The sequence below is a fragment of the Lagopus leucura genome, unplaced genomic scaffold, assembly GCF_019238085.1.
Source record: "Lagopus leucura isolate 7727_CA_CO unplaced genomic scaffold, USGS_WTPT01 Super-Scaffold_100002, whole genome shotgun sequence".
Classification (NCBI taxonomy): Eukaryota; Metazoa; Chordata; class Aves; order Galliformes; family Phasianidae; genus Lagopus; species Lagopus leucura.
Genome location: NW_024962263.1, coordinates 19,705,562 through 19,728,713, shown reverse-complemented (window position 1 = coordinate 19,728,713; position 23,152 = coordinate 19,705,562). Strand labels below are relative to the sequence as shown.

The window sequence follows — 23,152 nt, the reverse complement described above, 5'->3', positions numbered from 1 at the left end:
TAGGAATAACATCACCAGCATAGAAATGCTTCCTGATACAAACAAGACCAAGAGGAAAGTTGTATTTTGTAAGCAGTGAGCTCCCTAAAGTCTACCTGAGAATAAAAGTGAGATTCCCAAGTCCACCAACTCCACCTTGCTTTAAAGGTAAGTTATCCATCAAGATGAAGCAGTGACAATATTTACAGTTTGCAGGCCAACACTTGAAATACACGCCGAGCCAGAATGCTTTTTCTACTTCACAACAATAAATTAAGGAATGAAAAAGTTGAGATCTTTCCACAGTAACCACTGTCATTACCAAGCAGAGATTTCAAGTAAGAAACAATTCAAAAGCAAGTCTCAAAGCAAGTTGGGTAAGTATTAAAACACTTCAAGAAAACGACACACTGGGAGAATAAAACAGAAAAATGGCACTATCCACCCCTCCCAATACACACAGAAGGTAATAATTTAGCTAAGATTCTAGACCAAAACCTAAGATCAACAGTTAATGTTTGTCTAAGATCAGTCCTGAGACTGAAAGTTATCAGCTGGGGCTTCAGATGCCTGCACTAAACTTGTGGCACCAGCACAGAGCATGCCTGCTCTATGTATGCTATTTGTATAAAATGGAAAAAAAAAAAACACCCTTATTTTCTTTATGTGGCATTTTGACTTTACAAACTACCTGCAGCAGAAGCAAAGCAAACTGCATAAGCTGGGTCTGAAGTTCAGTGCAGTCTTTGCATGAGAAATCCCAGGAAACAAAAAAAATGTCAGAGTAATTTGCAGTCCAAGAACATCCATCAGTCGCTAACAAGAACGACGCGCTTTATGCCTCGTTAAACAGTCCACGACGATTTATTTGCGATATTCAAAATAAAGGAGCTTTGGAAAACATGGTGAAATTAAATTAGCAAATTTCTTGTACCACAAGAATGCTATTTCAGTAGTAAATATCAAAAATGCATTCATATAGAGCATCTGGATGAAAGATTTCTCAGAGGGAAGATGTTACCATCAAATATAACCAAGGTTTTGTGATGAGATAGAGAAATTGCTAACCCTCAGCAGCTCATACTGCAACAGTTCGTGCACAAAGGGCTCTGAATAACAAACATATATCCAAGAACTAGAGTAACAGAGGAAAGACACTGTCCCCCCAGAATTAAATGGGTGGGAGGAAGGAACCATCATTATCCTTCCAACAATTGCAAAGCGCTGAAATTAAACTTCACAACCTGTTCCTCCTCCTTGCACTACCAATACTGCTGATACAACAAAAGAAGCCCCCAGCCATCCTTCTGCACTTCTCTCAATCTTGAGGAGCCCTTAATCTTGAGGAGAACCGAGGCCCTATGCCCTGAGATCACAAGCACCTCTGCAGAGGGATGGGGGGTATTCCAGGCACAGGAGAGCAGTGCTGAGGCACTAACTGGCAGTGCTCCTCCAGCCCCGAGTGCTGTCAGCTCTGAGCGCTGTGAAGACAGGCTCTGCAGGCAGCTGGGCTCCACTCACACCCAGCACTGTGTTCTGGCTGGAGCTGAGTCACAGCAACCAGGCTGACCAGCTGGACTGGAGCTCCAGAGGGAAGCAGAGGCAGCAAGCACACTGTGCTGCAGATACATGATGCCAACATAACAAGGGAGAGAAATGCGAGACCAGATTTAAATCAGTGTTTAATTTTCAGTGTCAGCTTTCAGAGGCTTGCTGATGAGATCATTCCTGATGTTCTTCAGTCTCAAACCAAAGAATTTCACTGCATAACTCCCCACTTTGTCTCTCAGGTTCCCTGGCATGAGGAATGAGGTTTTCAAGGAGGGACAGAGATATCACCAAAATAAAAGCAATCCTTCCACTGACTTTGTTTCATCCTGACTCATTTTGACACTAAGAAAGTAGAGTGAGCTACAAATCCTGACAAAATAACTTCAATCACAAGTCACTCCACAGGTTGCAGTAGGACCAGTGAGAGTTTCTGTACACGTTATACACTGCATGCACTATACGCGTAGACAAAAGAACAGCAAACATTGTCCAGCAGCTATTACTCACTGAGGCACAGAAATGAAACCACTTAAACACTGCCCTTGGTTTTTATGAGAGCCAATTTCAAAGAAACACAAAGCATTATAATCCTCCAAATTGCTGTCAGAACAGGTGAGCTCTGAGAGCTGAACCACATAAATTTCCCAGTGAAAGGACTTACCAAGGACACTTAAGAGCAAGACTGATAACAAAAGTCAACTTAGATTACACATCACACACATGCTGCTCCCAGGATTTGAGAAGATGAAGTGGTTTTGGAAATATCTGCACAGATATTTTCTCGTGCAGTGTGAAGCTTCAGAAAATTCTGTGTGACCTGGATCATCACTAGAGTTATGGGGCACTAGGTGGAGTTTGCAGTTAATCCACTTATTTGCTTGTTTGCCTCTCGTTCATTGGAGAAGAAAGGAGGAAGCTCAAGCACTGGAAACACAGTTCAAGTTCACAGAATCAGGATTCAAGTCCGAAGGGATCTCAAAGCCCGCTCGGCCCCAACCCCGTGCCATGGGCAGGGCTGCCAGCCACTGGGTCAGCCTGCCCAGGGCCCTATCCAACCCGGCCTTGAGTGCCTCCAGGGATGGGGCACCACAGCTTCTATGGGCACCTGTGCCAGTGCCTCACCGCCCTTTCAGAGAAAAACCTCCCTGACATCTAATCTAAGTTTCTTCTCTTTTACTTCTAAACTGCTCCCCCTTACACTGTCACTATCTGCCCATGCCAGTCTCCCTCCTGTTTATCAGCTCCCTTCAAGTACTGGAGGGCTGTGACGAGGTCTCTTCTCTAAGCTATCACCCCCGGCTTCTTCAGTCTGTCCTTACAGGAGTCAGTCTCAGGGTCTCAGCTGTACCATTACACGGAGTCCTAACACATAAACCTCTCTAAGGCCATGGGGAACTTCTGAAGAAATTTCACAAAGATAGGCAAGCTTTTTTTTTTTTTTTTCTCTATAAAAATAATCAGAAGATGTGCTGCAAATGTAACAACGAAGCCATGCCTGTGAATTCCAGAGTTTTGTCAACCAAACTACACCCTACTAAAAAAACTTTAGCCGGAAAGGCAGGCTTGGTACTCTGCAGCAACATTCCCACCGCCACCCCTCCATCAGGGCCGCCGACGGGGAGCAGCACACGCATCAAACCCAGCCCTGAGGGAAGGCACCCCGCAGCAGCACGGCGCCGGCCGCGGGCCCCACACCGCCAGCCGTCACAACCGCACGGCAGCGGAGGCCCACCGCTCAGCCGCACCTGCTCCGCGATCACGGACGGGGACGGCGCGGACAGGCCCTCGGAGACCCGAGGGCTGCGGGAGCGGCCCAGGCTCCTCCCGGGGCGGGGATGAGGGCCGTGCTGTCCCCCGGCAGGGCGTCCCCCCGCGCCCGGCGCGCTCACCAGAAGAGCAGGTTGGCGCAGACGAAGCCGCCCAGGCTGTGGAGGGGCCGCTCCCAGCTCAGCGCCGCGGCGATGCAGCAGCCCACCGCCAGACCCGTCTCCCCGAGCAGAGCCGCCGCCGCCCCGGCCCCGCCCGACACCTCTGCCGGGTCTGCATCCCGCGGACTCTCCGGCCGCTCCCTCCCGCCGCCGCTCTCCCCACCCGTCTCCGGCTGCCGCGGCCGCGCGGGCGCCGCGCTCGCCATGGCTGGGTGGCAGCGGCCGGGCCGGGCTGGGCTGGGCCGGGCCGGGCCGGGCGGGAGGCGGGGCGGAGCGGGACAACCGTTCCCTCCCCGTGCCCCCACCCCGATCGGAGGCGCTGACGTCACCGCGGCAGGTGTCACGAGGGGCTGCGCGTGCGCGTGACAGGTGCGTGGGGAGGGCGGGGCTGAGGGTGGCGGGTGGCCGCTAGCCGCCGGCCTCCAGTCGCCAGCCTGACGCGCGGTCTCTGCTGCCCTCCGGGTCATACAGCCGTTTAGGTTGGAAAAGACTGTTAAAATATCCAGTCCAACCATTAAATCATCCCCACCATGCCCGCTAAACCACGTCTGTCAGTGTCATATCGCCGTGTTTCTTGAACACGCCTAGGGGTGGTGACACCACCGCCTCCCTGTGCAGCCGTTCCCTGCTCTCACCGCTCACTGAGAAGAACTTTTTCCTAATATCCAAGCTGAACCTCGCCTGGCGCAACTTGAGGTGATTCCATCTTGTTACACAGGACGAGGCCAGCTTCAAACGCCAGAAAGCATAACTGCTGAGATACATCCCTTGAGCATCAATTGCTGAACAGGCAAAATCTCATAGGGGTTGGGAGGGACCTCCAGATGCTCCTTCCTATGCTCCAGTTTCTGGCTGTTTCCCCTTGTCCTGTCTCCACACGCTGCTGAAAATAGTCTGGCCTCGCCATTCTGCCCCCCACACCTTAGATATTTATAGACCTGGATCAGGTCCCCTCTCAGTCTTCTTTTCTCAAGGCTGAACAGACCCAGTTCACTCAGCCTTTCCTCATCGGGGAGATGCTCCAGGCTCTTCACCATCTTCGTGGCCCTCTGCTGGACTCTTTCCAAGTAGTAGTTTTTCCTCTTTTTTTGTACTGGGGAGCCCAGAACTGGATGCATTACTCCAGATGAGGCCTCACCAGGGCAGAGTAGAGGGGGAGGATCACCTCCCTTGACCTGCTGGCCACGCTCTTTTTAATGCATCCCAGGACGCCGTTGGCTTTTTTGGCCACAAAGGCACACTGCTGGCTCATGGCCAACCTGTCATCCACCGGGACACCCAGGTCCTTCTCCGCAGAGCTCCTCTCCAGCAGCTCATCCCCCAACCTGTACCAGTGCATGCATGGGATTCAAAGAACGTGTCTGTCAGTGTAAGCTGCATGAAATCTGGTAACTCATTCAATACTTGGCTCCTGCAGTGAAAACTCACAGAAATACAGTAATTTTGGTTTGTAGATTAACATCTATTTCAAGCTTAATTGGGTACACACCCTCCTTCACTTGACCAGTGCAGCAAAAGTAGCCCTGTTCACTTAGAGGTGAACATACGTTTTATTTCTCTGAGGTAAAGAAAGATTGAACAGTAGGTTCAGCTGTGATTGAATGCGGGTTTCCAGATTTTCTGTGAGGTTTAAGCAGATGACCTTGGGAGGGAGTTCTGTTGCTTATGATTCCACGTGCCTGTGAGTGTATGAAAGTGATTAGGTATTGTTTATGAAGGTCTGAGAGAGTAAAAGGAAAGAGGCAGGCTTTCCTTGTAACCCAACAACACATGGATGGAAAAGTAAGGCCTGGGAAGGAGCTTCAGCAAGGCTGGGGCAACAAATACTTTGTTGTTTTGCTTCAACCCTTTGCTGATGGATGGAACTTTGCCCTAAAAAGACTTCAAGACAGCGTGCCCTTCCAGTGCTGGCAAATAGGCAGCTGTCTCATAGGGATGCAGGCTGCTGTTTAGCTGCTGAGCTCTCTAATGCTGCTCCAGCACCTCTGCTGGTTTGTAGGGTGCAGTGGATGCCTCTTTTGGGGAGTGGGAGTAGAGGCAATTTTATGAGTATGTGGGAGTAAAAATAGGGACCTCTGTCAAGGAGGAAAAGCAGTTCTTCTTTGAAGCCATTTTAGGATGATTTGTTGTGTGTGCCAAGCTGCTTGTTGTGGTTAGTACTGTCTATAATATACTATCAAACCTTCCCCAGCTTAACCAGTAGCAGCTATCTTTCCCTTGCCAGCATTCAGTTATTTTGGTATTGTGGGCTGACCTATTCAGGATCTAAGTCTAACTGACTCCAAACAGCTACGAGATAAGCTGGGATAGAAGTCAGGTGTTCCTCATGCACTGTAAAGTGAGTGTGGGATAGGTAGCCACAGAAAGCACCCTTGGGTTAAAGTATTTAAATTTGAGTTTAACCAACATTAGCTCTTAGTTTGTATTGAATTTGTGAAATGCTGATAAAGGCATTATAGTCCTATGGCCCTACGGATTACAGCCGTGGCAGATTTTAGGTAAGTAACCCTGTCCGATATTCCATGCTTTTTAAAAAGATTGGAATATGATTGAATGCCCCTGCACTTAGACATCACATCACTGTCCCTTTGATTAAATCATACACAAGGAGTTCAAGGATCCCCTGCTCCCCAGGAAACAGGAATGATGAAGGGTGGCTTCAGAGGACAGGGCGGGCTATAGGTACACAACTCTTCCATATCTTGATTAAAATTGCTTCCGTTCTGCACTACAGGCCTCTGCTTTCCTGACCTATGCCATAAAGGTTATGAATGGAAATTAGTGAAAAAATCTTCCAGAATAGTTTCTGTTATTTAGCTAATGGAAAACATGCCTCGTGTACTGATGGATGACAGCTTTTCTTTTCCACTGTTGATAGTTAGTGGTGTGATTTATACGACTGAGCTTGGTCTGATTTATGTGACTGAACTTACTGAAAGCACTCTGGTATAAACATCAGTGTGAGAGAAAAGATGGCTCATTCATTTGTGAAGCACTGCATTTTAGATGTTAAATGTGGCAGTAAATATGCTCTCTGGCCTTGATCTGTCTATAGTTTGATGTTTTGACTGCTTGAGTTTAAAAGGTCTGTGTGCTATCTGTGCAGGAAAAATCTAGGATTGGTACCCAGTGCACAGCAGCATGCAGAATTAGAATAGGGAGTGCAGTTCTGGTGTCAAGGACTGTGGTGTAAATGATGGATGAAGCCTGAGGAGAAAGATTTCTAAATGGTTGCATGGAAGGAGCTTACAGTTATCAAAGCCTTCTAATGCTTCTGAAATGTGTCTGAAAATTCTCATGTCAGCATGGAGTAACAATGTTGATTTCAGGATTCCAGCTCAAAATGATATGCAATAATCAAAAATATCTTCAGCGGAAAATGCATAGCTTGATATTTATAGACAAACTGACAACATTTTCTGAAAAGTTTGAAGTTTAGCCCCTGAATAAGTTCTTGTGCAGCGCAGTGAATTGGTCTGGATGCTGACCTACTAGGAGCTGCCTTTAGACCTGATGTATTGAAAATGATCTTTTTTTTCTATGAAAAATTATACACAGAGTAATTTTTCTTTGTAACTAACGTAGTTAGTCTTTCACCACTGACAATAAACTGAATCCAAAGAAGACTCTCAATTCTTGCTGTCACAGTTGAATTCCATACTCAATGAATCTGATACTTTAAAAGCTTTGATGGCTATCTATCTTTTTCACTGTCTCCCCATTGTATGAGGTGTGAGTATGTTGTCGAATCACACATCCGGAAAAAGATATTGTGTGGAACTAAGGACTGTTTCTGGTCTGATATCAGGGTCAAAAATCTCTTTCCAGCCTAAATTGCTGCCCCATTAGGTAATTACAAATGTTTGTCACAACCAGTTATATTGATGATTTTAAAACCAATGAAAATCAGGTTAAGGACAAAAGCAAGACACGTCTTTAATTAAAAAAGAACATTTATTAACGAGTGAAAGTATATTAAGCATACAATCTGACAAAACATGAATGACTGAGGTTCTTATTTACCTCCTGAGATCTATTAAAAATTCGGAATCTAATCCAAATGACAAGGACAGATCTCGAGAGGTAAACAAGAGCCTTGATACGCTACGCATATTGTTTAACATAGTTAAAAAATGACTTTTAAAAAGTCTGTTCTGTATTCTCCAGTTTGTTTCTTTTTAATAGCTATTAAGAACAGGCACTTCTCAGAAATGAAGACAACAAAAATCGAACTACAGAACAACAGAGCACAACATTTTGTTCATCTCTTTCACTCTCTCTCAGCCTGTCTTCTGTTCTGACAGTGCTTTGAGCCAAACACAGCTGGTCTGTTTAGTAATTCCCTACTGCACTTCTCTTCCAAGTGCTCCTTGAATTTATGTTCTTGAATGCAACAGTGTCAAGTAGTTCCATAGGTCTGCCACCTGTTGTCTAGGTTTACCTCTCCTTTTAAGCTTGTTTTCTGTTTGCTTTGTTTCATCGCAGAATCAAACAGTAAGTTAGCTTGGAAGGAACATCTGGAAGACGTTTGGCCTGACCTTTCTCCCCACATGGATAATTACTCAAAACACCTTTGTAGTTGTCCATGTCAGGTTGCTTCATGTCATGCCCATGTTTTCTCTGAATATCTCCAAGGGTTGTAGGTACTGCACAGTGCTCTGGGCTGCCTGCTCCAGTGTTTGGCCCCTTCATTGTGAAGAATCTTTTATTACCTATTCAAAATTTCTAATTCTGTAATTTTTGTTAATTACCTCTCTTTTGTCTTCTGTGCACCCTCCAAGAGAAGGACTGACTGTCTGCTCTATAACCATACACAAGATACTTGACAAGTAGATCCCCATGAACCAAGTGCAAGGTCTTGCATCTGGCTTGATGCAGTCTCAAATTAGGCAGAGACTGGCTTGACTGCGGCCCTGAGGAGTAGGATTTGGGAGAGTCAGTTGAAGGAAGATTCAACAAGAGCCAGCAATGTGTGATTACAGCCCAGAAGGTCAACTATATCCTGGGTTGCATCAAGAGAAACGAGGTGATTCTGCTTCTCCGCTCTGGTGAGACCCCATCTGGAGTAATGCTTCCAGTTCTGGGGCCGCCAACACAAGAAGGGCATGGAGCTGTTGGGGCAGATCCGGAGGAGGGCCATAAAGATGATCAGAGGGCTGGAGCACCTCCCCTGCGAGGATAGGCTGAGAGAGCTGGGGCTTTTCAGCCTGGAGAAGAGAAGGTGCTGGGAAGATCTTCTGATGGCATTCCAGTACCTGAAGAGGCCTGCAGGAAAGCTGGGAAGAGGCTTATAAGGCCATGTAGCAACAGGATGAGGAGAAATGGCTTTAAAGTGGAAGAGGGTAGATTTAGACTAGATCTATCAAGAAGAAATCCTTTACTGTGAGGATTGTTAAGCACTGGAATAGGCTCCCCAGGGAGGTGGTTGAGTCACCATCCCTGAATTTGTTAAAAAACTGTTCGGATGTGGTGCTCAAAGGCATGATTTAGCAGAGGGTTGTTAGAGTTAGGGTAGTATGGTTAGGTTTCGGTTGGACTTGATGATCTTTAAGGTCTTTTCCAACCTGAGCAATTCTATGATTCTATGATTCTGTGATACACTGGAACAGATAGCCTAGAGAGGCTGCGGAAGCACTCCTGGAATGCCTGGAAGCACTTAAGGCCAGGCTGGATGGGGCTTTGAGCAACCTGGTCTAGAGTGAGGTATCCATGCCTATAGCAGAGCATTTGGAACTACGTGATCTTAAAGGTCCCTTCCAACTCAAACCATTCTATGATTCTATGAACCTTTTGTCTTCAAGAGCGAACAAACCCAGCTCTTTCAGCCTCTCCTGTAAGGAGAGTTTTTCACCTTTGATGCCCACCCTCTGAGCTTTTCAGCATCTAAGAGGTCTCTCTATTGCAAAACATTTATTCTTTTATTTAAATGGAATGTACCATAATCTTAAAACAGATAGCAGGAATGTGTTCATTGCTGTCCTACGTTACTGCACCGCGCAGTTAGGTCTGTGTTGTATCTACTGAAGGATTTTACATGTAAGTGTGTGTATCTATTAAAAAGGCAGGCACTAAATGTCCTATTCCACTTTCATCCCCTGCCATGTGCTTCTGAAACACAGGATTCAGCTAATATTCCAGGTCTTGGGCTTCACTACAGATATATTTCAGTTGTTGTAACTGATAGTAGCTGAAGGAAATGCAGGGAAATTCAGAGCCACAATTGAGAGAATGTCTGTCACCTCCCAGAAATGCTTTCAGAGGCTGCCCTCTGCTGTTTCTTTCAGCCATCAGCTTTGCATCTGGCTTCTTTGTTTTTGAAGCACTGTTGTGTGTCAAATGCAGTATAGTATATCTTGTCTGAAGTTATGTTTTTCAAGAACATTAGTCAATGAGGCCTTCTTATTGAGGAGGACCGTATTCTGCTTAGTGCCTACTAATTTTTACTTCTGTCGTGCTAATAAATTTGCTCATCCTTCTTTATCTAAAAAAGGACAATTTATGGAAGAAAATAATTTAAAGAAACAAAGCCTAACACTTTGTTATCAGCAGTGGTGGTGGTTTCCTTGCAGCCTTCTCTTTTCCAGGCTGAACAAGCCCAGCTCCCTCAGCCTGTCTTCGTAGGGAAGGTGCTCCAGCCCTCTGATCATCTTTGTGACCCTTCTCTGGACTCCCTCCGACAACTCCACATCTTTCCCGTACTGGGGGCCCCACACCTGGATGCAGTACCCCAGATGGGGCCTCATGAGGGCAGTGTAGAGAGGAACAATCACCTTCCTGTCCCTGCTGGGCACCCCTCTTCTTACAGAACCCAGGATGCCTTCTGACAGGCAGGCACACACTGCTGGCTCACGTTCTGTTTTTCATCCACCAGGACCCCCAGGTCCTTCTCTTCAGGGCTACTCTCAAAGAGTTCATCTCCCAGTCTGTATAGATATCTGTGGCCACTGACCCAAGTGCAAAACCTTGCACTTCGTTACGTTGAACCTCATTAGGTTCACATGGGTTCACTTTTCAAGTTTGTCAAGGTGCCTCTGGATGGCTTCACTTCCTTCTAACTTCAGCATCCCTGTTGTCCTGCTGAGGGGAAAATTGCATTGCTTCCTTGTGTCTTCCTGACCTGCTCTTTGTCTTCTCTATTTGATTGAAGTTTTTGCAGATTAAAGTCTTCACTGACCTCATAATGTCTGTTTGCACGGTGCCAAAAATAATAAACAGGGTGCAATCTCAATCAGATTTCCCAGGTACTTTCCCAATATAAATAATGAAAAGCACAAAAACTTGTAATTTACAAATCAAAGCCGTGGCTGATTTCTAAAACAAATCTTAAGAGAAGTCTGTGCTTGCAAAAGCTTGTGTGCGACCTTAAAATGAAATGATTCGTTGTCTGAGGTTATGAGACAGCTTAGAGTACATGTAATTACTCTGGGTTGTGGTAGACAATATTTGTTGGTAGGATGAAATGAATACTTGGTATTTTTAACATTATGTGTGCACAGATGTACATGTATGGGAAAAATTTATATGCACAGCATAGTAAGTGAAATTGGAGCTTCCCAGTCCAGACTTCTCCATCTTTTCTCTTGTAACAATGAAATGTTCGTTGGGCAGCTTGAATTCATTGGACCCATTGGCCCTATAAGCTAAAGCAAGGTAGTACAATAGAAAAAATAAGAGCAAAGAATTGACACAATTGTGTTAACGTTGATGCTGTTTCTTACGCAGAACTGTTAGGCTTGGTAGTTTTTTCCTTCTCCACTAGGTTATGCTGCTTCTCAATGCCAATGAACTCCCAGCTGTAACCCACTATGAAGTAAAGGATACACGTATGCTTATTGGGCAGTTTTAGTTTTTTCTTCTGTCAGGATCCTCTCACACCCCTGCATGAAGTACTTCTTTCCGCATGGCTAATATGTGTGACAGCAATAGTAAATGCTCCTTTCTCAAATGCAGTATTCTTTTCTGGTTTTACAGAACTGAGCTAACATAACAATGCACATTTCCACTTTCTGAGTTGTTGATGTGGGGTTGCACCATTGCTTGGATAATACAATTGGATCAAAGAAAATACTTCGATGTAACTGTCTAGGATCCGAGACAAAGGATTTTCTGGAAGAAAATGTATGTTCACAGGCTACAGTTGAAACCTGTTAAGAAACCACTTAAAACAGATGTTTTTAGCCTAGAAATCATACTTTTCAGCCACCTCATGAAATAATTATGCAACAATTCATAGGTGTTGTTCAACTCCAAAATGTCTTGCCTGTTTAATCACGATGTAGAAGTTTAATAACATTAATTGATTTTCATCTATCTAATTCTGGACCAAATTACTGTAACCCCTTATATGGATTTGCTGTTTGAATGTGTATGAGAGAGTCAGTAATGACTTCATGCATTGAATGTGTGAATAGCCAGAACTGCACTGCCCACTGCTGTCAGGCAGCGTGCTGCCAAGTCTGCTCTGCTAAGGCTTCCTGAGGCTGGGGACTGTCAGTGTTCTCTGGGGAAGGACCAAGGAATTTCACTTGGGAATAGATGGTTGGAGGCCTGGAAAAGTGCTTGTCATTCACTGTGGCTTTCTGCGGAGAGGACCAGATGATCTTATGGATGGAGTAAGAGAAATGAGATGTGAAAAACAATGAAAAAATATTACTTATGAACTAATTTTAAGAATTTATGGAGTAAGTTGAAGGCTTGTCAGTTGACTGCATTTGGCACTTTGTTCCCCTTTCATCTTTATGCATATAAAATTCCAATGAAGAACTAAAGGCGTGTCACTATCAAAAAGGCAAGTAAGGTAGGTAAAGTAATTGCAGTAGATAAGAATACTGTTGTTACAAAGCAACCATAAGGAGTTTAGGACACTGCACAGGTCTATTTCTCTATCATCTTTATCAGATGTTGGAAAATGCTATAAGGCTGATGAAGGGGAACAAAGAACATGCTTTTGAGAGAAGTTGGTTTAAAGAAAGTTTCAGCTTGGGTAGTCTTGTAAATGAAGGCTGGAAGATGATGCAACTACTAATTATCACTATATATTAGGAAGGAGGAGTGGGTTTATTTTATTGGTATCCCCTTTCTCCAAACCCACTCATATTTCATGCATTTTTCATTTCATGGCTGCCCACGACGAATGAAGATGTTGGTATGTCTAAGAAACAGCCTGAGTAGATGTAGCTTGTCCTAATCAAATGTCTGTTGGACAGCAGCAATGAAGAAGGGACTCCACCTTCCTGTTCTGATACAGATAAGCTTGTACTACAGTTGGAACCACTCCAGTGGTTGATTCCTTTGGATCACTGCTGCTTCTGCTTGGTTCCCATGGCTGCCATAGTATTTGCAGTCTCGATGTGTCATACCAAAGGCCTGGTGTCCACTGCAATGTGTTGTAGGAGATTTTCTACATGGATTCCTTCAAGATAAAAGCTTTGTAGGTGTTTGCTTGCAATGTGAATTTAACTGGAATGAAAAACTGTAGTTTGAAAGAAATAAGGATGGATGTAAAGTCTTGTTGACATACTCCAAATACCTGTCTCTGCAACCTCCCCCACCTTGCAGCTGCTGTGTTCCAGCTTGTTTGTATCTGCAGACAATGAAACACACTTCTAGGGCTGAACGATGTACAGAATTACTTATATTCATTATTTGCTTGGTACTCTTCCATACTTCATTGGCAGAGCTGTAAATGGTGATCTGGAGCGCATGTCCTATGAGAACTAGAGGTTGTCTGCATCCAAGAAATTCCCACTGCTCTGCCTGAGTCGCTGTAAGGTCTCCTTCCCGCTGGGTAGCATGTCTGTTAGGTGTTTGTACTGGCACAAACCTGCACGTACCTGCTGTTAGAGCTGTACGTCTCAGAAATGTGGGGCTTGGCACCTAGGTTTCTGATGCAACACTTCTTGGGTGTAGCAATTTCCTGTGCATAACTTGTATAATTAAGATTATTAAGAATTCTGGCACCCTTACAAATGGAATGTATATGTATTAGGAGGGAAAGTGCATCTTAGACTGAAGCCCGAGGACATGAGTGGGACTGAGGCACAGCCAGCTCCAAGGCGTTGGGATACTGGTGTGCTAATAGGCTGATGCATGATTGCATTTGCTTTTCAGCTGCCACTTCATCCTGCCATTTACCTGGGTGGATGCTGAGGCTTGACTGAACAGCTTCTGATGTCCCCCTCCTTTTTCTTTTATAAACAAACAAACATAAAAACTCCCATCAATAATATTGTTGTGGCAGGAACTTACCTGAGCGTGTTCATAAGCAGCACTTGGACAAAACTAAATCCTCTTGCTGTGCTGGCTGAAAACTATATTTTGTGTTACTCCAAGGGTGCCTTGCTAAGAGCAGCAAGCCCTGTAGCCTCCAATGTTATGTGCATGTACTGTAGGTGGCTAATAAAAAACAGCTAGCTTACGTTGTGGCTATGCAAATAGCAAAAGCTTTACTTGCATATTGCCTGTGGAGTGGGATTGCTCAGCAGTCCTTCCTTTTTGTTGTTTTTGTGTAACTGACATGTATCTTGATCAAGTAGGTCTTTTTGAGCAGATGGGAACTTCTCAACACAGCACAAACACGTTTTTCAAGAAAAGCACATATGGAGTCACACTGTGTTCTTGGCTTGGCAAAATTAAGGGTTTGCTGCAAATCCAACGCGGTACAGAGTGAAAACAAAAGACAATACATACATTTTCTTTATTGCTGGACTTTCTGTTTTTGAGTAAGTAGGCATAATTCCTTAAAGGCTGAGCTTTTTTAATAACAGTACAATTTTTCAGTTTTTTTTTTTTTCCCTGTGAATTAAAAGATACCTTTGATCAAAGTTTTGCTTTATATTACAGTATTTCTGTACAAAAATAGAAGTCCAAAATCAGCGTACTATTAGCTGATATTCCCCAAAGTATTTACAGGGCACTGTCAAGAACCTTCATTAGGCAACCAGGTAAAAATAGAGAACTCCACATTAAAGCAGTTGCGTTGTACATCTTTGCATTCTCTACTCAACTCTGAATGGCTCCGACCTCTGAGAGTCCAGCCACGATTGTAAGTGAGCGGTGCCTTTAAAAGAGAATATTAAAAACTTAAGCTGACATGATGGAGTACTGGAGCTGATAACTGTATTTCTGTATTAGGGTAGTCTATAAATATTCTCAGCTACATCTCTATAATACAGCAGATACAGAATGCAGGCTTCTGCTACTCATATGGTAACATATATTTGCAACAGTAAAATCAATGTAAGAAAATTTTGGAATTTACCTGTTAATAAAACTGCTTATAAAGTAACCATACAATTGTAACAACTATAGCTCTGAACTATTAAAATGTACAGAAAGACTGTTTACACCATTGCACATACTTATTCCCTTTGCTCTGAAGGACTTACGAAATACAGAATAAAATTAGTCAAATTTACCAACAGCTCAAATAGGCATGTGCAACGTGCACATCAGTGGAGGCAAGGGGAAACTAAGTGTTGGCATCTCTCAGGAAGGCTGCCAGCAGCTCTCCAAAAAAAATATACCTTGCTCTTCTCCCCTCCCTCTTCCCACATATATGCAGACCAGTAAGTTAGTGCAGAATGGATGAATACAACTTTGTTTTCAGTGTTCTGTAAGGGCAAAAAAATTCCCCTTGATTTTTACCAGCAATTTTAGGTCAATACAAGGCAGGTTTAATGTCATAAGGCACTTAATACTGCTTGTGTTGCAGTGGATCAAGTCTTAAGGCATCTGTTACATCAACTGAAGGTAATAATGCGTTGGGGAGCTTTCAACAAGCCAGCAGTTCCAGTACGTGGAACTGCCAGTGAGTATTTCAGCTGACTTTTCCCTCCTCACCCTGTGGTCTTTCTAAAAAGAAGGCTGGAAGGTATTTTCCTTGGAAATTCAGGTACTTGGTTAGCTTGTCAACAGATGTGATCAGTATCGCCAGGTCATCTTGAGGCCAAGCAGCAATCTGTTCTGTTTAGAGCACAGCAGAACTGGTTTCGTTTTCACCTGGAGCTGCCCTGACTTCCATGGCTACTCACTGATCGAGAGGTGCTGTAGCGTTTTTTCACAATCATACTGATGTAAGCTTTCATCAGCTTTGCAATGTCAACAACCTGCCAAGAGAATAGAAAGAGCATCGAGTCCTGAGTGAGGCGATCCTATGTGAATGAATTCCTTTATACACTAATATAAAACCGTTGAGCTTTCAACAAAAGTCTCTTGCAGCTAAACAGAAACGCTGAGTATTTCTATCCGTCTCACTATGTCTTCCTTTTAGCTTTACAGGAATCTTTAAAAAACCTGGTAACATCTGCAGCAAATTCTTTAATTACGAAGTAGTCTGACTATCTGAATAGGCAGACTAGAGTAGTAGAAGAAAATGCCTTCTTGCTCTTACCTCACTAGTCTCAAAAAGCAGCTCTCTCTCATCCACCACGATCTTGTAGGTGTTGGCAAGCGGTGCTCCGAATGACAAGATGTGTTCATACTGAAACACTTCCAGAGGCCTCCCTTCCCCACGTTTGTAGACAGAAACCGCATCAGCGCTGACTCCGAGCCACAGCTCTTGTGGGAATCCCCCTTCTTTGCACTAGAGGAAAGGATGTAAATTAAAAGTGAAGGTAACAGAGGGACCCACGCCACACTTACTGCTGAGGTTCTTGTCTGTAACTATTTTGGAAAAAAAAAAAAGTGTACTGCTGGTCCATCTCTGAATGCAGTGTTCTATGCTTCTCCTAAGCCTGTACCCAACCTATACAGCCTCTGTCTCATAAAATACTCATTTTACGGTAAGTAGTGGATTTAAATGGCTACAATGCATGCTAACCGCAGTATGCTTTTAATACATAATATTTTATTGTGTCAGCTGTCTGAGTGTTGTGATATGGTATTTATGATTTCACCACTGTCATGAAATCACGATCCATACAGTATAAGCTGTATTCTGAACGTTCTGAAGATTTTACTCACCTCTACATCAAACAGTGTTGACCCATAGCCAGGCCATTCCTTAATCAAAGCCATATACTTTGCCATAGCCTGCTCCTGATTCATCCTCTGCAGTTTTTTCCATTTGTCAATAATACTAGTCCTGGAAGCTGAGATCTCCTCTTTGACCCACATGTCTAACATCTGATCCTCCTCAACCTTCTGTTTGCTGACAGAGCCGCTGCGAAAACTCCTCCGCAGCGTTCCTTCAAGGAAGCTGGCTCGTTTCTTCTCAGCCTTCTCTGTTGCAGTGAATGTTTTGGTAGACTGAGTAATCCGAGACTTCAGCTTCTGCAAGGGATAGACTTCCTCCAGGTCCGGTACGGTGGTATGCAGAGTGTAATCTCCCTGAAGGTACTGGAGACGCAAAGCTGCAAGGACCTGGAGGGTTTCTTCAGGAGCAGGATAGTGTCCTCTAATCACTGCTTCGTGAGCCTAAAGAGGGGACAAAGATAGCTTGTCATGTACAAACAAAGTGTCTAAAAAGACTGAGAAACAGGACTTTGTGCAAAGCAAACACTGGATCTGAAATAAATAATCCATCACATCAATCAGGTGTGGTAAATTCTCATGCCAGATTTGTTCAGCTGGATAAGGCAGGGTTTACCAGAAGAACTGCAAGGCAATTGATGATCTTGCTCAAGGGGAATTTGCAGTTACTAGTACAGCTCTTTGAGAACCCAAATGTGAGGAACAACTGGATTACTAAGAAGGAAAAAAAAGGTGTAAAGGGGAGAAAATCTGGATCAAAGTGCTTATTTGGGATGTCATCAATGCAACTATACATTAGGAAGAAACGGCTATCTAGTTTTACTTACTGTATTTAATAATCTGACTGTGAAACTGATGTTTCCAGTCAAACGAGCAAAGCCCTACCACAGCTTTGTAATAAACATGACTGAGGGAAAACAGCACATCTTCAATAATAAAATTAATAAAATGTTTATATTTTATTGTGGTCTGTAGCATAGATTGTGATTGTGAACCAAGTCTCAAATCCTGGATCTCTGCACAACCGATTTAATCTTTTGGAAATTCAAGGTCCATCAGTTACATCAGCATAAGCTGATGCTGCTTGAGAAGCACATTTAGTTAAACAAGATGCTCAGTCAGAACATTCCCTGTGGTGACTAGACCTCTTGCTTCTTTCTTCTCTTAAAAGTGCTTCACAATAAAACCTATCTCCTTACCTGCTCAAACATGAAGGCAAATTCCACGCTATCTTTGGGGACATTTTCTGTGTCCAGGAAGCAATAGAGCTTGAAGTAGAATTTCCAGTGCATCTCCCCAGCTTCAGCAGTGGCAGAAAGCCTACTCGTGTGTGCAAAAAGGGAAAGAGAGATCAGATCTTTGTAATCAGACTCCTTTCTAAGCTGACACCTGAACAATCTAAGCACTAGCTGAATTTTACTTCCTCACACCTTGTATCAATCTGGTATTGTTGACAGCACTTAGTTCTTTTTATCAGTGTACCTCACTCTTGGGATCTGGGGATCTATTTATCTATATATTATTTAGAAACTAAGGAATCCCTAATCAAGGGATTACAAATGTTGATTCAGTTTCTCGGTCAACTTCTCAGACAACTGACTCTAACACAAATTCTTTTGACAATCTTTCATTTGTGACTCAGTCAACTGTTGACAAAAGCAACATTATTAAGTTCTGTTAAAAATGTGACTGCTCATTAGCCAATTCTTTTTTCCCCACTATTGTATAGGTAAAGGAAGCTGACTGCCATGCATATAGTGTAAGGATGACAAACAGGAATGTAGGCTTGCATTACATTTTCTTACTGCAACACTACGGTAGTTTAAATTTCATTGGTAAGAAAAATGTTATGATCCATTCTGTAGTGACTTCCATGTGCAGTTAGACAGTGGTACTCAGAATGGCAACGATTGCATGGAATTCAGTTCTCCCAAAACTGAGACAGCTGCAATTTTAGTAATGGTAGAAAATTTTGTGGTACTGGAAAGGAAAATGTGGAAATAATAGTAATAAATATTACTCTACTGGTGTCAAGATTGAGAGAAGTCAAACCCAAGGAAATAAGCAACTCATTAATTTGTTTAAAAAAAAACAAAACAAAACAAAACAGAAATGCTTTTGTTCCTTCCACAAATAGGCAAGTGCATAATTCAGCTGTGTCATCACAAACAAGCAAGGAAAGAGAGAATTCAGCATTACTGCCATTGTAAATGTATTAACTGCAACTTATTAGAACAGCGAGAGAAAGGGAAGCACACTCACTTTTCAAACTTTGCCAAGACGTCAGCCACAATGGTTCTGCTTTCAATTGCTTTATCAGTAGTTCCATTGTATTCAAACAAAGCAAACATATTTCTGCTGTCCTCCATGGCCAAACCACGAATTAGCTTTTCAACCACCTAATGAAAAACAGTACGTGAAGAACACAGCATGGAAAGGTGGGACCACAGAGGCAAAACAAATAATAGGACAAAATTCAGAGTTCAGTTTTCTGTTGGTCTAAAAATGCTCCTCAGATATTCTCACTGTCACTATTAATATTTCCAATTCCACTTTTATCCTGAGTAAAGATGATTATTTTAGAACATGTATGTGCTATCACCTGGCCAGATATAACCACTGTATTTCAACAACTCAGATACAGTTGTCCACCTTCAGCAAGCAGCGTGGCTCTCACACACACCGGTATCTACTGAAGTTATTCCAGTAAGGCCTCAGCTGAGTTGTAAGTCTTTCCTGTATTTTGTCCTACAGGAGAGAGCTGCAGTTGGATACTTCTCTGCAGAGTAAGTACAGTTCATATACACTATATATATATGCATATATATATATGTATATATACAGGGTGGGGTACAAAGACCTGTAAGTCTTCCCTCCCCTTCCCTGACTGGAACAACTGTGCCCTCTCAACTGCAGGAGACAGCCCCGGAGCTTCTGAAGTTTACTGCTGCTGCTGGCTGGAACTGTCATGTGAAGAGGAACTGGTTGTGTGCCATAGCTGTTCTGTCACCTCACCTCTCCGGCTGTAGTGTGTGAGTTGATTGTAATCTTACAGGAGCCACCACCATGGCAATAAACTGTAGATGTCATTTCCTGTCTGCTGATCAGAGCTTCTATTTCATCCCGTGACGGCACAAACTCTCTGCATTTGGTTTTCTTCAGAGATTCGTAAGTAAAAAGTGCATATTTCTCCATTTCAGTTCCTGGAAACTGGTCACGAACCCTGCAAGACAAAGATTGCTTTAAGCTGCCAGTCTGTGACATAGAAAACTTACTTGCTTGCTCAATTGAGAATTTTTTTTTCCTGAAAGTCACAAGATACCCCCCTATGATTCTATGACCTCTGTATTCTGTATGCTAGTTAATTGACACACTCAAAGCTTCATCTCACTGTCAAGCAAAGTGTTCTGATGTGGTTTACACTGTGGGAAAACATATATGGTCATTTTGTTCTACAAACCCAATGGAAAGCAAAAACTCAGCTGCCTTTGTATCAGTAACTACAGGAACATTGTAATGGCTCAGATCTGACAGCAAGATAATAGTAATTATCTTGTAATCAATGCCTCTTCTGTCATTAACAGTGGCTGAATGAAGACAAAACTACATTGAGGTACAGCAGAAAAAAAGCAAATAGAATTTTGACAGCTCAGTTTTGCAGTAGTGTCCCTCAGGATACTTGATTTCCATTCCTGACGTTCTTGAGGATTCCCTCCAAATATTACTGAATATTCAGCAACAACTTCAATGAAATCATTTGTGATTATTATATATACTATAATATTATACATTATTTATTCACAATGAACTTTAATGAAGTCCTGATTATTGAATATTTCCAATGATAAAACACAAATTAAACCTTATTAGCTGGGAGAAGCTGGTAAGTACATGAAAAATTACAGAGATTCATTATACAAACAGCATAAAAAGATTCTTGCAGGCTTACAGCAATGCTTTACAATGACTGTGCAGTGATAGTGTTGAGACCTACAAGTATTGTATCAGATAGCTGGAATTTTTTTTAATGAGAAGACTATTTTATGAGCTAAGTTAAATTACAAAAGTGAAGCAAGATTGATTCTTTTTTCAACTCTAATATTTATGTAAAGCAATTGACGTATTTCGCTGATCTTACTTTGTTTGAAACACGTTTTGAACTCAAGGTTTTCACAGATACTTATAAAATAATTACGTTTAGCAAAGTGTTTTACACTAGTCCATGTTCTAGCACAAATGCAGATACTACTTGAAATTACTGAAAACAGTTTGTTGCCAACGAACTGCCTTTCCTAATGACACGCTCCTTGCATTCTTCCACTGCTTTGGAGCAGAAGGAACTCCACATTCTGGGTCGTGCTGGGCTCACAAAAATGTTTCTTGTTTCTTTTTTCTGAACACTTGTTAATGTCTTAAAGGAGATTTGCAAATGGACCTTTTACCTCAAGTACATCTTTCAGCGCTGCAGTCTTTTACGTTCATAATGCATTCCTCACAAAACTAAGGTAAGAAGGATGAATAACATTATAGCAGGTTGATTTGGACAGCTAGAAATGAGACCTGGGCATACTGCCTGTGGATCATCTGAGCAACTCTACACAATTACAGAAAGCTTCCCCCCACCTTTTCTCAACATTATAAATAATGCATTCAGTTTAGTGCACTTTGGTTGCTTCTTCAAATGAGAATAATTCCGCTGAGATCAACTCCAATAGTCTTCTTACAACTGTTTTTTCAGATTTATTCTTTAGTGTAGCCAGTTCACCACAAGACTGCACGTTGTAGTCTCACTATGAGACGTCTGAGCATGGCTACGTGTTGTGGGGAAAAAACAGTCACACTTTTTTCTTGGTCTTTAGCTGAAATCTCCTCACCTTTTGAGATGGAACTTGAGATATTTGAGGATGCTGCGACTTGGCAGAAATGTGCAACTCATGCAGGTGAGTATTTGCCAGCTATACAGGTTCCCCATGCTCCCAGGGTTAGGCACTTTATTGGTCTGCTTGATGAGCTGACAGTAGAGCTCATCTCGAAGAGGTCGTAAATCATGTCCTGTTTGGAGAATACCTTGAATTATAGGGATGGGATCAGACATAGATTCCAGCTGTTGTAAAGAGTTAAATATCTTGATTGCTTCATCTTGCAGAGTTGTGTATCCTTTGTCTTTCAGCACTACGAACAAAAAAATGGGGAGAACAGTGTTTAGACTGAGAAACGAAAGGGAGAGCACTCAGAATCAGCATGGGAATTGTTCAGTGATGCTTTACAGCCCTTATTATGCAGGATGATTTCCATTTCAAATGTATGGTGCTAACTCATTCTATGAGCTATTCTGCTAATAAGATTTATTCTGAATTGCATGAACGACCATTTTGAAATTTCTGAGAATTTAACTTAAAATATATATCTTGCTTGATCAGATTGTTGGTTTTCTTTGGAGAAACTTCCTTCCGGAGCAATCCACGCTGCGAGAGTGCGTTGCTTTGCCACTGTCACAAGAAAGTGATAAGCTAATCAGATAGTAAGTGAGGTAAAGCAGAAGTGCCTTATGCAAAGTGACAAAGATACACAACATCATTTTTGTCTACTGCAGTAGAAGTTCAGCTAAACCCAAACAATACTAATAAGACAAGATCTCTGCCGTGAAACTGCAACTTTCCTTTCAAGTGCTGGAAAAGGCAGCGATTGGTTCTCGTACTGCAGATTATTCAGCATGGGCTCACAACTTTCACAACATACTTTAAAGCACCATGCAGTACTTGGGCTTAAGGGGTGGATGATCTGAATCAATTAGGCCTACTGGAATTCAAAGCACAAAACTGTACAGACATATGTTACAAATATTAAGCTTCGAACCAGCCAGTACTCTGTTACAGAATGTAAATGGAACTCAACTGCAAGTCAAGGCAACAAACCAAGCATCAGTCTATCTGTGGAGCTCCATTTACGATATGGAAGACTTTGGAAAGATTTCTACCTCAAAGGAAGCTCGCCTTCTCTGTCCATGGGGAACAAGGAACTTGTGCATGGGACTAGCAGCTAGAGAGACAAGAACAGAACAGTGCCTTGCCACTGGACAGGAGGAGGAAGGGAAAGAGAAGGGAAAAGCTTCTAAGGTTTTAATTCTCCTTGTCATTTGAGCAGCAAGATATCATTTGAGTTATCAGGAATAACCTTAGCTTTTAATCAGCTGTCAACATCCCACCCACCTCCCAGAGATGAAGCTTCTGATCTGAGTCATACCTTCTTTAATACACAATTGCAACATAAGTAAATACACTTAAGGACATTAAATTCACCATCATCAATAGCTGTGAACAATTCATTTAAAACAGACTTCTAAGTTAGTGACTGAACAAGGGATATTTAAAGACATGGTTACACCTGTTTCAGGAGTAAACAAACCACTACTTTTTCAAATCATTTCCACTCACATCTTTTGTCACGTAAGCAATACTTCCCATCACCACTGATGAATCTTACACTTGTTTGGAATTGGAAGCTGTGCAATTCCCTTCACAGGGTATGAAACAAAAATGATTTGAGAGGGATTCAGGGAGACTGAATGAACTGGGTTTAGTTCTGCATTTCAGTGCCAGGCTTTCATACTGTCTTCTCAGTTGCATAGGTGAGAGTAACAAATCAGCATTACAGCAGCAACAGCAATCCTCCTTTCTGTAACACCCCTGTAGGAGCATCACAAGCCCATGGTTCTCTGCTAG

The 23,152-nt window shown here is 42.8% G+C and overlaps 2 protein-coding genes across 2 annotated transcripts in view; both read right to left on the bottom strand.

The window, feature by feature from the left end:
* Positions 1 to 3,664, bottom strand: part of RETREG1 (reticulophagy regulator 1) — a 60,521-nt gene extending 56,857 nt beyond the window's left edge. Inside the window, exon 1 of the mRNA XM_042869123.1 lies at positions 3,420 to 3,664. Within this exon, the coding sequence (XP_042725057.1) occupies positions 3,420 to 3,664 (245 nt within the window). The remainder of the gene's footprint in view (positions 1 to 3,419) is intronic.
* Positions 3,665 to 14,140: 10,476 nt separating this feature from the next.
* The window catches only part of MYO10 (myosin X), a 150,920-nt gene continuing 141,908 nt past the window's right edge, over positions 14,141 to 23,152 (bottom strand). Inside the window, exons 35-41 of the mRNA XM_042869024.1 lie at positions 21,305 to 21,602; positions 19,446 to 19,653; positions 18,693 to 18,829; positions 17,630 to 17,750; positions 16,422 to 16,874; positions 15,850 to 16,041; positions 14,141 to 15,565 (exon numbers count right to left, since the gene is read on the bottom strand). Coding sequence (XP_042724958.1) covers positions 15,455 to 15,565; positions 15,850 to 16,041; positions 16,422 to 16,874; positions 17,630 to 17,750; positions 18,693 to 18,829; positions 19,446 to 19,653; positions 21,305 to 21,602 — 1,520 coding nt within the window. The 3' untranslated portion in view covers positions 14,141 to 15,454. The remainder of the gene's footprint in view (positions 15,566 to 15,849; positions 16,042 to 16,421; positions 16,875 to 17,629; positions 17,751 to 18,692; positions 18,830 to 19,445; positions 19,654 to 21,304; positions 21,603 to 23,152) is intronic.